Source organism: Bos indicus, chromosome 1 (genome assembly GCF_029378745.1).
Source record: "Bos indicus isolate NIAB-ARS_2022 breed Sahiwal x Tharparkar chromosome 1, NIAB-ARS_B.indTharparkar_mat_pri_1.0, whole genome shotgun sequence".
NCBI lineage: Eukaryota > Metazoa > Chordata > Mammalia > Artiodactyla > Bovidae > Bos > Bos indicus.
This window is the reverse complement of record NC_091760.1, coordinates 7525283-7539321: the sequence shown is the minus strand read 5'-3', so window position 1 is coordinate 7539321 and position 14039 is coordinate 7525283. Positions and strand designations below refer to the sequence as shown.

The window sequence follows — 14039 nt, the reverse complement described above, 5'->3', positions numbered from 1 at the left end:
CTGTCATCTTTATAGGATTCTTCTCAAGGTCTATGTTTATTCTTTTCTGTAAGATGAAATCAGAAGTTAGACAATATGTGTCTCTGATACCACTGTGGTCTCAAACAAAGGTAACCTTGAAGTAAACTTTGCTTTTTAAAGAAAAATAATAAGTTGCTAAAGTGTAATTTCTCTTAGAAGAAATCAGATATTGATTGATATCATCTTATAAGTGATCAGAAATCACAGCATTCACAAAGTTCTGGAACTTGGGGTTGACATGATCACACATTGTTTCGTTTCACTGCCCTCGTCCAGGATGATGGTGTAGGAGTCAAATGACCTCACCTGTCTTTGTGAAGGGGATGTGTTAGTCGCTCAGTCATGTCCGACTGTATGCACTCCTGTGGCTTGTCTCCAGGCAAGAATACTGGAGTGGCTAGTAGCCTTTCCCTACTCCAGTGGATCTTCCCAACCCAGGGATCGAACCCAGAGCTCTCCGCATTGAAGGCATTCTGAGCCAGCAGGGAAGCCCAGTCTGTCTTTACTATTGTGAATTTGGTCGTGAAGATTATTGTATTAAAAACAACCCTTTTCTGGTCACAGTCTAACTACTGCTCTAGTCACATGGGCACTGCCATCTCCACACCCTGCTGTGGGCCCTCCGGGGCCTTCCCGCTGCCACTCTGTGAGGCCCTTGAGCAGCGTGTCTTGAAATGTGACCTGTGTACAATTGGCATCAGAGTTACCCAGGAGTCCGCCTTCAAAATGCTCCCTCTGGAGCCCCATCCCAGACCTGTGGGAGGGGCCCAGGAACATGCATTCTGCAAGTTTCCAGTGTGAGTCTTTATTATGCACACTAAGTTTCTAGAACCCGCTGCACTAGAACACAGACGTCAGATGGAGGCTTTGGAGTCAAACAGCTGAAAACTCTGTCTGGCCCCTTGATGGCTTTGGAGAGGTCGTTGCCTCTCCAAAACCCAATCCCCTTATCAATAACAAGGAGGTAAGAGTAGTATCTCCCTCAGGTCTGGTGCGAGGATGAGATTCAGCTAGAGATGGAAGGCTCTTTGTCCTGCCCCACACATGTTCAGGGCTCAGTAAAAATTAGTAGTTATGTTTTCTGCGAGTATCTGCTTTTCATTCATATTAAATGTACTGGGTACCAGGGGAATCAAAGATCAGTGAGACATAGCCCTTGCCAATAAAATGCTTGGAGTCTCATAGGGAGCCCGCTTAATGTGTTTTCATTTGTTCTTGAGAATCATCTTCCTCCTCCCCATTCTAAGCTTGCAGGAAAGTTAAACGAACAGTGCGGTAGACAACCACATACTTGCGGTGGATTCACAAGTCACTGACATTTTGCCATCTTTGCTTTCTGCCTCTTCCTGTGGGTCCTGGTCTCTGTCTCTCTGGCCAGGTCTGTGTCCCCTGCTCTGCTTGGTTGGTCTGTGGGTCTTTGTCCCTCTGTCCGTTAGCCAGTCTTGGATTCTTTGTAACTACAGTTGGGTGATCTTCTCGCTATACTCCCTGTCCGTCTTTATGGCTCTTGTTTTGTTTTCTGAATCATTTGAAACCTACCACATTATGACATTTCACCCCTAAATGCTTAAATATGAATCTTCTAAAATGACATTTTTTGATATCTTTATCAAATGTATTTACCAATATCTTTGTCATACCTGAGAAAATTAATAAATCTTAAGTAACATATGTAGTTCCTATTCAAATTACCCTTATTGTCCCTAGGCATACTTTATATACATTTTTTCTTTGCAAAGTAGGAGCCAATTCTCACATGTTTTTAGTTTTGTCTTTAGTCTCTCAGTCTAGAACAAATCTTCCCCCTTCTCCCTCCATTTTTTTTAATTTAAAAAAATCTTTGTTTTCTAGGAGAGTCTAGTTGATTAACAGTGTTGTGTTAGTTTTAAGTATAGCAGTGAGTACATGTCAATCGCTGCTCCCTCAGTTGTGTCTGACTCTTTTCGACCCCATGGACTAGAGCCCGCCAGGCTCCTCTGTGGGGATTCTCCAGGCAAGAATGCTGGAGTGGGCCGCCGTTTCCTCCTCCAGGACATGTCAGTATGGCTGAGTAATATTCTATTGTGTGTGTGTGTGTGTGTGTGTGTGTGTGTGTGTGTATATATATATATGTAAGAACTGAGTCAAATGCATTCCTTTTTATGGTGAGTAATATTCCATTGTGTGTGTGTGTGTGTATATATATATATGTATATATATAAGAACTGAGTCAAATGCACTCCTTTTTATGGTGAGTAGTAGTCCATTGTGTTCCATTCCACAACTTCTTTTATCCATTCATCTGTGGATGGACATCTAGGTTACTTCCATGTCCTAGCTATTGTAAATAGTGCTGTGATGAACATTGGGGTACCTGTATCCTTTTCAGTTATGGTTCCCTCAGGGTATATGCCCAGTACTGCCCCCCTTCTATTTTTTAACGATAATAAGTTTTTTAAGAGTCTAGGCCAGTGTTCTCGTGAAATGTCATACTTTTAATGTTTGTCTGATCATTTCCCCTTGGTTTTATGTAACTCCTTCCTTCACTGTTTGTATTTCATGTAAACTGTGAAAGTGTGTGTTCATAGATCGAGATTAAACATTCATACTGGGTCACCTGGGGAGACACCATCTCAGGATGTTGTTCCACTTGAGTGCACGGGGGCAGATCATCTCCAAATTTTTTTTTTTTTGCCTTTGTGATTGTTTTCTGTGGACTGTTAATTAGGCACTTTGTGAATATCTGGTTCCCCAACACTCCTTTGTCCTTTGGTTTTAAGCATGTGATGATGGCCTTTACAACGGGGACTGCAAAATCGGGATTTTTCCAATTTTGTTATTCCACTTACATTTATTGGTATTCCTCTTTAAAAAGAACTTTCCTTCCCTCCTCTTTTTCCTCCGTCTGACCACATCCTTTTAGTATCACAGTGGACTCATGGATTAATCTTTTTCTAGTTTAATTTCTTAGAACTCATAATAGTCGTTGGTCTTCTTGATGTCAGTGTTTTCCCGGGCTTGCCGGGGAGAGCCAGCCTCCTCAGCCAGCTGGTGCGTGCTGTTGACACGACCCCGTTGGTGTGCCTGTGCCATTTACAGCAGTGTCTCATAGGTTTGCCTTGCATCTGTGTGCGTGCTCAGCCATGGTTGACTCTTTGCCACCCTGTGAACTGTGGCCCACCAAGCTCCTCTGTCCATGAGACTCTCCAGGCAAGAAGACTGGAGTGGGTTGCCATGCTGTCCTCCCGGGGCTCTTCCCGACCCAGGGATCAAACCCAAGTCTCCTGTGTCTCCTGCGCTGACAGGCGGATTCTTTACCACCTGGGTAAAGCCTTCTCTTTACCTGGGATTCTGAGCCACCTGGGAAGCCGCCTCTTGTTTAGAGATGGGGAGCCACCCCTTTCTGTAAAAATCCCTAGTCTCTTATAGCAGGTATTAGACTCCAGAATGCATGCTTGCTGCTGGAGAGTTGCTCCTTCTGTGTGTGTGTGAAATATGTGTTCATTCAGGATATACATCATGCTTCAGTAAACAGGGGCTTTCCTGGTGGCTCAGATGGTAAAGCATCTTTCTACAATGCAGGAGACTGGGGTTTGATCCCTGGGTCAGAAGGATCCCCTGGAGAAGGAAATGGCAACCCACTCCAGTACTCTTGCCTGGAATATCCCATGGACTGAGGAGCCTGGTAGGCTATAGTCCTTGGGGTCGCAAAGAGTCGGACACGACTAAGCGACTTCACTTTCACTTTCAGTAAATAGAAGTATGTACCTTGCAATAGAAAAATTTAGTGTTTCTTATTCAGTGCAACGTTTTTCAAAGTCTTAGATGGCCCTGAAATATTTAAAACCTGACTACCCATAGTTGGAGTCACCCGCAGTTTTGTAGGAAAACTTTATTTATTTATTTATTTTTTTAGGAAAACTTTAATATAAAACCACAGCAGTACTTTTGTGTAAAGCAGGTTTCTTTTTTAACCTTTTAACTATTTTAGTCCCGAAAGAGCATCTATTTAAAGGTTGGCCATTGCAGATGGCTACTGTGAAGCAACCTGTCTAAATGTTAACTGGCAACATTTAACAGCTCTGGCTCCCCTGAAGTTGCCAAAGAGCAGAAGCCAGGAGATTTATCATAGATTTCACAAGAGAAATCTTTGACCCTCTGTCAACACTTATTTTCTCTTACGTTATAACCAGCTTGATGATTTGGTTTTCTAGCTCATACTAGATTAGGCGCAGTGCAGTGGTAGAATCGGAAGGATGAGGTGGCACAATGATAGGAAAAAAGACACGCTGTCCGCAGTGACCAGTGATGGCGGACATGGTGGCTGGGAATGGGAAAACCTGACCAAAACTTCATGGTAGGCTTTCTTACAGGGATAATCATTTAACATGAAAATAATAACAGTACCAATAGGGGTAATAATTGTGCTCAGTCGTGTCTGACTCTCTGTGTCTGCACAGATTGTAGCCCACCAGGCTCCTCTGCCCATGGGATTTTCCAGGCAAGAATACTGGAGCGGGTTGCCATTTCCTCCTCCAAGGGATTTCCTGACCCAAGGATTGAACCCGAGTCTGTTGATGTCTCCTGCATTGTCAGGCGGATTCTTGACCACTAGCGCCACCTGGGAAACCATGGTGGCTCAGTGGTAAAGAACCCACCTGCAGTGTAAGAGATGTGGCAGGAGCCTTGGGTTCAGTTCCTGAGTCAGGAAGATCCCCTGGACAAGGAAATAGCAACCCACTCCAGTGTGTCTAGTAAGTCCTGTGGAAAGCCCACAGGGTCGCAAAAGAGTTGGACACGATTTAGCAACTAAATAGCAATAATAGTAATTAATAAACACAATTCCCCTCCCCCTCCATTCTTCACATGTCAATCACTCACGTACTAGCTTTCTGACTCTGGGCATGTTATAATCTGAACCCCATCTGTAAAATGTGTTTGATAGTCCTGAAATCAGCAGTCATCGTGAGGATTACGTAGTTGAAATGGTACGTTTGGAAACATCTAGCACAGTGTCTGGCATAGCTAGTGTCCAGTCGTGACTAGAATCTTTGGAGTTACGATCACTTCACTTGTGCTTTTGTGGAGGTTGTATTTCATCCCCAGAGTCTGCAGGGGTTTATCTGCAGTCCACAGATCCAAAAAACTCTGAAAACTGTGCAAGTCTGTTGCAACTATTTTGGCCAAAAAACTGACACAAGGCTAGATCAGGGTACCCAGTTGTTATGTATCCTCCTTTGTCTATTGATGCTTTCCTGTGTCTTATTTAGAAATGGGAAGGTGCCTGAGAGTGGGGTGCTGCTTCAGATGCTGCTGGAGGAATTATGTGTGCATGTATACTTTGTCTCTAGAATCTGAGTACTTCTGAACTCCAAGATATGTGTAGGCCTGTTAGGGATGAGGGCTTATGAGCCTCAGGATTGAGTATATTTTTGAATGGCATTGGCAGGAAAAATTCCCCATGACCTTACATGATGAGGAGGTGCCGTGGATATGAATGAATGCACACCCTAGCCATGTTGACGAGCTCATCAACACAGCTCACCGTACTCTCTTTCTCGCCTACAGCAAAACGAAAAGGAGAGCTTGTTGAAGGAGAGGGATCACATTTTGTCCACGTTGGGCGAGACCAAGCAGAACCTGACCGGGCTCTGCCAGCAAGTCTGTAAAGAAGCGGCTCTGAGTCAAGAACAGATACAGATCCTTGCCAAGTACTCAGCCTCCGACTGCCCGCTCTCCCTGTTAATTTCCGAGAAAGGCAAGAGCACTCCTGATAGTGAGCTCGCGTTACCCTCGATCCTGAGTCTGTCTGAAAGGCCTGCGGCGGGACTGCCTGCCGGGGAGCCCAGCCTATGTTACCCCAGCACCAAGGGCGGCGAGGCGGGCGGTGTGCGGGGCCAGGAGTCCCAGACGGCCACCAGCACCCTCTCAGAGACGAGGGAGCCCTGCCGCCAGAGCGGGGGCATCTCAGACTTCTGTCAACAGATGACCGACAAGTGTACTACTGATGAGTAAACGCACCTCCGGCTATTTCCTACTGACATCTTGACATTGTCTTAAAAGCCTGATAAGGCCACCTGTCTCTTGACAGTATGGTTTGTCTTCCCTCGTACTTTGCTGTTAAGGGAATTCCTTTGATATCAGCCTTGACTTTTCCTTCATTTCCACAGGAGGGGCAGAAATGATCTGCTACCTGGATGCTGAAAACTCCCACATGGAAATGCAGTAAGGCTTTGAAAGAAAGAAAGAAAGTGAAGTCGCTCAGTCATGTCTGACTTTTTGTGACCCCGTGGACTGTAGCATATACCAGGCTCCTCTGTCCATGGGATTTTCCAGCAAGGGTACTGAAAACTGCTCAGTTTTAAAGAATAACAGCTATTAGTAATGATTCTTCCCAGTGTTCAAAGTAAACAAGAAAGTGAAAAACTGTAGCGAATCAGACAACAGTTAAACAGGTTGAAACCTCTGCAGACACTTCCTGCTCTAAAGAAGTAGCCTGCAAAAGATTAATCATCCGGCCTTCTTACAACATACTGGTTTAAAAGAAAATGTTCTTCCAAGTAATGCTGACAGAGTTCCATGCTACTGAAAAGTGAGGTGTCACCACCTCGGGCACAGTGCTGTAGGCCTGAAGTGGGAACACATAGAGACCATCTTGCCTGAACCCTGGCGTGTTGCTCTTTCAGCTCTCGCTGAAAGTGGAAACTGGTTGGCCTGTAGCTGTGATTCTCGGCTACGTTGGAAACAGTTAGGAACCCCGGGCAGGAGGCTGGCCTCTGGCAGAGGCTCCTGATCCTCCTCAGTGTCGACTTTAAGAGTCGTGGCTGCATCAGCAGTAGATAAGTGTCATTTCCCTCTTTTCCTCTTCATCTCTTCTACATCTGGGTCCAGCATGATCTTTCTGTTTGCTCACATTCTCGTCCTTTTGAAGGAGAAATAAAACTCAGGACACAGTGGCGTGAGCTCCTGTGATGGCAGCCTTGTCTTAGCCTCCCTGGAATCCTGGAGTGCTCACCCGGGACAAGGCTGGGGGCCTGCCCGCCAGAGGCCACTCATACAAGGGAACCCGCTGTCGCAGGGAAAGATGGCCTGCATTTATCAGGAGTGGCAGTTCATTTCCCATCCTGTCTCTGAAGGTCTGTGGTTTCTTTGTAAAAAGCATTACGATAGATCAAAATGTGTCCACAACAACCATGTAGGTTTGTGAGATAGGCTAAAAACATAATTTTGTACCATTGTGTGAATTTGGAAGCCAGATTTAGTCTTGCTCTCCTCCCCAAATCTAGCGCATAAGGGCACACCCATCATTTTGGACTTGGGCATTTTAAAATCAGTCTTTGTGTTTATTCAATCCTGTTTTAAGATAGTTTTCTAATAATCTGAACCCTTATCCCATGCCATTATGCAATGGTTCTTAGGCATTCTGCTGTTATAGAAAGCTGTGGACCTGTCAGTGATGAAAGCAACATTGAATATTTGCATTCAGAGAAACGTTTGCAGAATCCAGTTTGAAAGGGTACAGAAAGTAATTTTTAGAGTTTGGATTGGAAAGTACTTCATTTCACTGAGGTTAGACACCTGACTTGTGTAGAGTGCATCTTGAGTCTGGCAGAGGGCTTGTGTAGTTAACGTGTAGGAATGGGTCTGAAGCCAGTAGGCCTGTGAGGCGACGTGGGGACCAGGCTTCCCATTTCAGAGTAATTCGTCTAATGTTACCCTTTTTCATGGGGGCCGGTGTTGCGGGAGCTATTGCCACTATCTTTTCAGTGGTTTGTATGTTATTTCTATTATCAGCTTAGCTGTTGTAGGAAAAAACTAGTTGGACTTGTTTATTTTCTAGAGGCTTTTATAAGTACACCTAAGAATTTGTCAGGGAGAATATAATTCTATGGTAATGAATCCCATACTACAAAACAGTGATCAATGGTGTATGCGTGTGTGTGTGTGTGTATTCTTCCATCTAGCTATTTCTTTGATACTTGTAATTTTAAATTCAAAATATAAAATAATATAAAACCTTTTCTGGTTTACAGTGTGTAAAATCTTACCCAAGCCGACGGACTCCTTCATTTCCTACCTCAGTGTGCACTCGGCTATTTTTCGCACCAGTCTGTGTATGTGCAAATGTCAGTCTCGTACTTTAATTGCTACTGTAAATAACTGCTTTGAAAGATTCCTTCCTATTTTATGATGAAACCTAGCTGTCTCCAGAGTTTAAATACAGTTTTTAAGGCACTTGGATTAAATTTCTCGCTACATATAAACAGTTTAGCATTAAGGTTTATTTTAATGATATTCTAATTATTGGCCAAGTGTATTATTTCATAAAATAGAGCATTACTTTTAATAACCAGCATGTAATACAAGTAACTACACTACCTCATACCTACATGATTTTCAAGTTGTAATCCAGAGGAACAGAGAGATAAAAATTTTTTTATCTTTGTCTTTTGGCCATAAAGTGGGGAAGTTTTTTATATATTGCATAGCATTACACATTTATGCCTATTTTAACATTAACTTCTAAAGACGTTTTTTCTAAGAAAATTTGTTTTAAATTGATTTTTTTTTGATGCTGCCGAAGACAAATGACAGGATTATGTGTATACAGTGTATATCTTTTCCTTCATGCAGAACTTTGCAAAGGTGATTTTCAGTTTGTATATGGTGTATTTACACGATTATGGTTCCTTATTTTATGAGTTAGCCTTCTCACTGCTTGAGGATTTTTAAAAGCTGTTAGGTCTAACTCAGTAAAATAACCATACCTTAAAGTGTTTCTCATTATTTGAATCCTGCAGCTGTAGCAAATAATTTGTTAAGTTGCTATATTCAGAACAAACATGGATATAGATCTAAGTACTACATCTGTACATCTTATAATTTACTATAGCTTAATGCTTAACTAATTTAAGGAATCAAATATATTTGACACAGTAGACGATACAGGTTGCATGTGGACACTCAGCCACATTAACAACTTGGAGAAAAAAAAATTAATGGCAATGTTATAATGAATTCTCAGGTGAACTTTTTTTTCAGTTATGAAACATCTATTTTGAATTTGTAAATATTTTAACTGTTTTATTAAAGCATGTAATAAACTATTCTTTGAAACCTGTTGGGCAGAATGAAAATTTAAAGCCATAATGGCAAAAGATGGCATACTGATTGTAAAATAAACAGAAATAATAACAGCTATTGATTTTTTTTGTATCTTTCATAATATAATTTTCTAACAATGCAATAAAACCACTAAATTTATATATCAATATCCTATCAAGATCATGTTTCATTAAAGGTGAACTTTCATAGTATTTAATTTACATTTTCTTCCTATTGTGCTTACCCAAATGTAGCAAAACTAGGAATGTTAAATGTTGGTAATAAAATGACAGTTCAATAAAAGTCTCGAAAACTGCTTCTGATGGACTAGATTTGTACATTCCATTTCCATTTTCTCACCTCATACGAATTTACTAGTTTTGGTCTTTTGGTCAGTAAACAGTATGGCTCTGGCATCTGTATGAAGGGGTCTTTTTCATTAGTTGATTATCATGCCTGAAAAGAAGGTTCTCAGCAATCACCAGGTATTTAAAGAAGCACAGGTTTTAACCTTGTTTCTGATTTAATTTTAGTCTTCGGCTAGAACTGTAGGGTTAAGGGGTATCTCTTTCAGTCCTCAGTTTTGAAAAATTTATCTGCAGGATCAAATCAACCATGTTACATTCAACTTCTAACCAGGCCTTTGTAATCATGCTTTGGGCAGCTGCTCAGAGTTACCAGCAATCCAGATCAAGGTCTGCTGGTCTAGTTATTTTGTGAGTCTCCTCTGCGTGTAATGTTGCGTGGTAGGTGGAGGCTTAGTTTTGACCTTAGACATTGACTGTTTCTGGGGGAGAGACTTCACCATTGCATAATACCTTCATGTGCTCTTATGCTTCCAAGGGGTTTCTGGCACCCAGGATGGATTGAGTGAGAGCTCCCCCTAGGGGCTTGGAGGCCACATCCCTATGTGAACAGGCATATTCAGATTGGAGCCTCAGAGATGAGTAGGCTGCCCCTTGCAAAGCAATGTTTAGAGCTAAGAAAGTTGCCTTCCCAAGGATGTTTTCTCCTTTACATGGATGTAAGCAATCCAGAGGCACCTAAAGACAAGCCACTTTGGATTATTGAGGGACCAGCCTTGGATCCTTGGTCCTGCATACAGACTGGAATTGGGTGGCAAGCGTAGGGTCAGTGACACTGGCCTGGCACTGCCAGTTAAAAGCTAGAACCTTACCAGCACACTGTAATGCATTGGGACCCAGCTGCCTTGAAAAAAGCAGGAAAGCAGTGCACATATTTCCCAGTTCTAACAGCCCTGTGAAGTCCTTTCTGGAAGTCGTGCCTTGAGGTTGCCTGCCCAGGCTGAGGGCTCATGCTGCTGGGCTGTGCTCGCAAGGCTGTTGTGCTCTTGGTGTTGCGCAGGGCCCCTACAATCGTGCTGCTGCAAGTTCATTTATTCCATGTTGCACACATTTTCTAAGGTCCTTTTGCTGTTTTGCAGTTGTTAAGTCGTGTCTAACTCTTTTCAACCCCGTAGACTGCAGCACGCCAGTCTTCCCTATCCTTCACCATCTCCCGGAGCTTGCTCAAACTCATGTCCATCAAGTCAGTGATGTTGTCTAACCATCTCATCTTCTGTTGCCCCCTTCTTCTCCCGCCTTCAATCTTTCCCAGCATCAGGGTCTTTTCTGATGAGTCGGCTCTTTGCATCAGGTGGCCAGAGTACTGGAGCTTCAGCTTCAGCGGCAGACCTTCCAATGAATATTCAGGACTGATTTCCTTTAGGATGGACTGGTTGGATCTCCTTGCAGTCCAAAGGAGTCTCAAGAGTCTTCTCCAACACCACAGTTCAGAAGCATCAATTCCTTGGCACTCAGCCTTTATGGTCCAACTCTCACATCCATATATAATCACTGGGAAAACAATAGCTTTGACTATACTGACCTATTTTGGCAAGGTAATGTCTCTAGTTTTTAATATGTTGTCTAGGTTTGTCATAGCTTTCCTTCCAAGAAGTAAGTGTCTTTTAATGCAGTCACCATCTGCAGTGATTTTGGAGCCCAAGAAAATAAAATCTGTCACTTTTTCTACTTTTCCCCTTTCTGTTTGCCATGAAGCGATGGGACCAGATACCATGATAATTCACTTTTTTGAATGTTGAGTTTTAAGAGAGCTTTTTCACTTTCTCTTTCACTTTCATCAAGAGGCTCTTTAGTTCCTCTTTGCTTTCTGCACTTGAGTGGTATCATCTGCATGTCTGAACTTGTTGCTATTTCTCCTGGCAATCTTGATTCCAGCTTGTGACTCATCCAGTCTGGCATTTTGCATTATGTGCTCTGCATATAAGTTAAACACGGTGACAGCCTTGACGTACTTCTTTCCCAATTTTGAACCAGTCCATTATTTCATGCCTGGTTCTACCTGTTGCTTATTGACCTGCATACCTGTGTCTTAGGAGCCAGGTAGGGTGGTCTGGTATTCCTATCTCTTTTAAGAATTTCCCACGGGTTTATTGTGATCCACACAGTCAGAGGCTTTAGCATAGCCAGTGAAGCAGAAGCAGATATTTTTCTGGAATTCCCTTGCTTTTTCTGTGGGCAGGGGTATTTCTGTCAGCTGAATTTAGGTCCGTAGGCAGTAGAATCTGGCAAGTGGGCACTGACGAGGAAACTCTCCGGGGTACTCGTCATCTGCCACAGCCTTTGGGCACACTGGGTATGTGTTCTGGGCATGTAGCTGTGCTAATGGTTGGATATTGGCTCAATTTCAAACCAAGTGGCACAAATATGTGCTACTGTTGTGTGTGTCATGATTAACTCTGAGTCACTTTAGAGTCTTGGCATGGAGCCATTACCACTTTTGAGTCTCCAAAGGAGTGCTGTTGATCCTGTGAAGGGTGACCCACACCTCTGCTGAGGTCCTGGCACCTATGGCTTAAAGATGCCCACTGAGCCTTTTCAAAAGCTCACAGAGGCAGTTAGAACCCCACAGAAAGTCATATTTTACAAGTAAAATATAAGCCACAATGACCGTCCAAATTCAAAAGGCTCACAGTCTGGTTTAAAAGCTCTTACCCAAGCCACTTGCGCTAGCTACTGTGAAAACCCACTGGGCCCAGTGCAAGCCCCCAGGCAACACCAAAGTTAGATCCCCTGGCCCCCACTGTGCGCCATGGTGCCGTGAGGTTCCAGATCACATGGGTCCTCACCACCCAATTCTATTCTGATTGTGGTTTCTCAGTATCTCTAAACACTGCCCTCTGCCCACCCCCCTGCCACGCCCCCACCAAATATTTGGTATCTGGGGAGGATTTCATAGTCCCTTCCTGGGTGATGAGCAAGTAGCGAAATAAAATGAAGGAATGGTGGGTGGAAAACCAAAAGGAAACAATAAACTGTAGTTGAAGATGTAGCTTAGAGAGAGATCTGGGTGTGAACTCCGGGATGAGGCACGTTTGTGTCATCAGTTTGTTCCCTGTTGGAGGAAATGAACGTTTCCCTGCTCCTGGTTTCCACGAAGAGAGATTCTGAGAGATTGTCCTCTAAGCAGCAGCACACCGCCCGCCCTGCCTCTGCTTCATCTGCATGGTTGTGCAGTGGGGCTGAGCGCAAGAGGTGCTGCATGCGTATCCCAAGAGGAAGAAGGTCCATGCCCAAGTGGAGAACAGCCAGTTATTTTTTCCAAATTCATGAATCAACTCCCAGCTCTCCAGAGATGGAAGGGGTAAAGAGGTTAACGGATGATCTCCCAGAAACCAGAGCGTAGGAGATTAAAGGGGAAATGTGGGAAGGAATTATCTGGAGGCAGTGACTCTGGTGACTTTGGAAAGCTTACACTATTACTGGGTGTGTACTCAGTCGTGTCGGAGTGTTTGTGACCTTATGGAGAGCTTACAAGAAGAGAAATAGCAAGGTATAGAGAGAAGCAGGCCTCAGTGAAGGTCATGAACTCACGTTTCCAGCCTCCCCACTTCCTCCTCTGCTTCTAGAGGCAGCTGTAGGTTCAGGGTTAAAAACAAAGTATTACCTTGTGCTTAAGCCCAAGCACTTCTTTTTCTCCCCTTCACCTCTGTTATCTACACTGTTCTAGGTTTTGGACGTTTATTTTCATTTTTAATTTACTTTTTATTCTGGCTGCACTGGGTCTTTTCGTGGTGGGCAGGGCCTTCTCTAGTTTTGGTCCAGGGGCTTAGTTTCCCCATCAGGGACTGAACCCACGGCCCCTGCACTGGGAGGTGGGGTCTCAACCACTGGACCACCAGGGAAGTCACTGTTCTAGAAGTGTAAGTGAAAAGAGAATGGAAAGGATTTTAAAAACTGATTGTCACATATCCTCTTTTCATTTAGAAAGAACTCAGACAGTAACAGAGAAGGCAGTGGCACCCCACTCCAGTACTCTTGCCTGGAAAATCCCATGGACGGAGGAGCCTGGAAGGCTGCAGTCCATCGGGTCTCTGAGGGTCGGACACGACTGAGCGACTTCACTTTCACTTTTCACTTGCATGCATTGGAGAAGGAAATAGCAACCCACTCCAGTGTTCTTGCCTGGAGAATCCCAGGGACAGGGGAGCTTGGTGGGCTGCCGTCTATGGGGTCGCACAGAGTCAGACACGACTGAACGACTTCACTTGTTCTTGGTCTTTTCAGCAGACACTGTTTCCCTTCTCCCCTTTTAGCTTCCATATACTCACTGTCTGGAAAGCCACTGTTTCCTAAACAGTTAACTTCCTTCTTTCTGGAGACTGGACCTAAATAATTTTCTAGATACTGTCTTGTTAGGCAGGTTTCTGGTGTGATATTAATCTCTTTCGAGGCAAGTCTTGCAAATAATACCCAGAGCACGATTAAATATGGAAATATTCACTGTAATTTAATCTTTCTAAAATAATACCTCTTTGATCCACCTCAGAAACTTTGAGTCTTTTTGCTTTGGACTATTAATTTCAAAGAATTATCTTTTGTGAAATCACTAAACTTCTGTTTGGTTTGCTT

At 43.5% G+C, this 14039-nt stretch overlaps 1 protein-coding gene across 5 annotated transcripts in view; it reads left to right on the top strand.

The window, feature by feature from the left end:
* Positions 1-14039, top strand: part of BACH1 (BTB domain and CNC homolog 1) — a 67750-nt gene that overhangs the window by 35756 nt on the left and 17955 nt on the right. For 3 of the 5 annotated variants that reach the window (XM_070785923.1, XM_070785932.1, XM_019957684.2), the window contains one exon: positions 5569-9421. The exons of the other annotated variants lie outside the window; for them this stretch is intronic. In XM_070785923.1, coding sequence (XP_070642024.1) covers positions 5569-6015 — 447 coding nt within the window. In that variant the 3' untranslated portion in view covers positions 6016-9421. Of the gene's footprint in view, positions 1-5568; positions 9422-14039 lie in introns of those variants that run through there. 5 annotated transcript variants of the gene reach the window in all.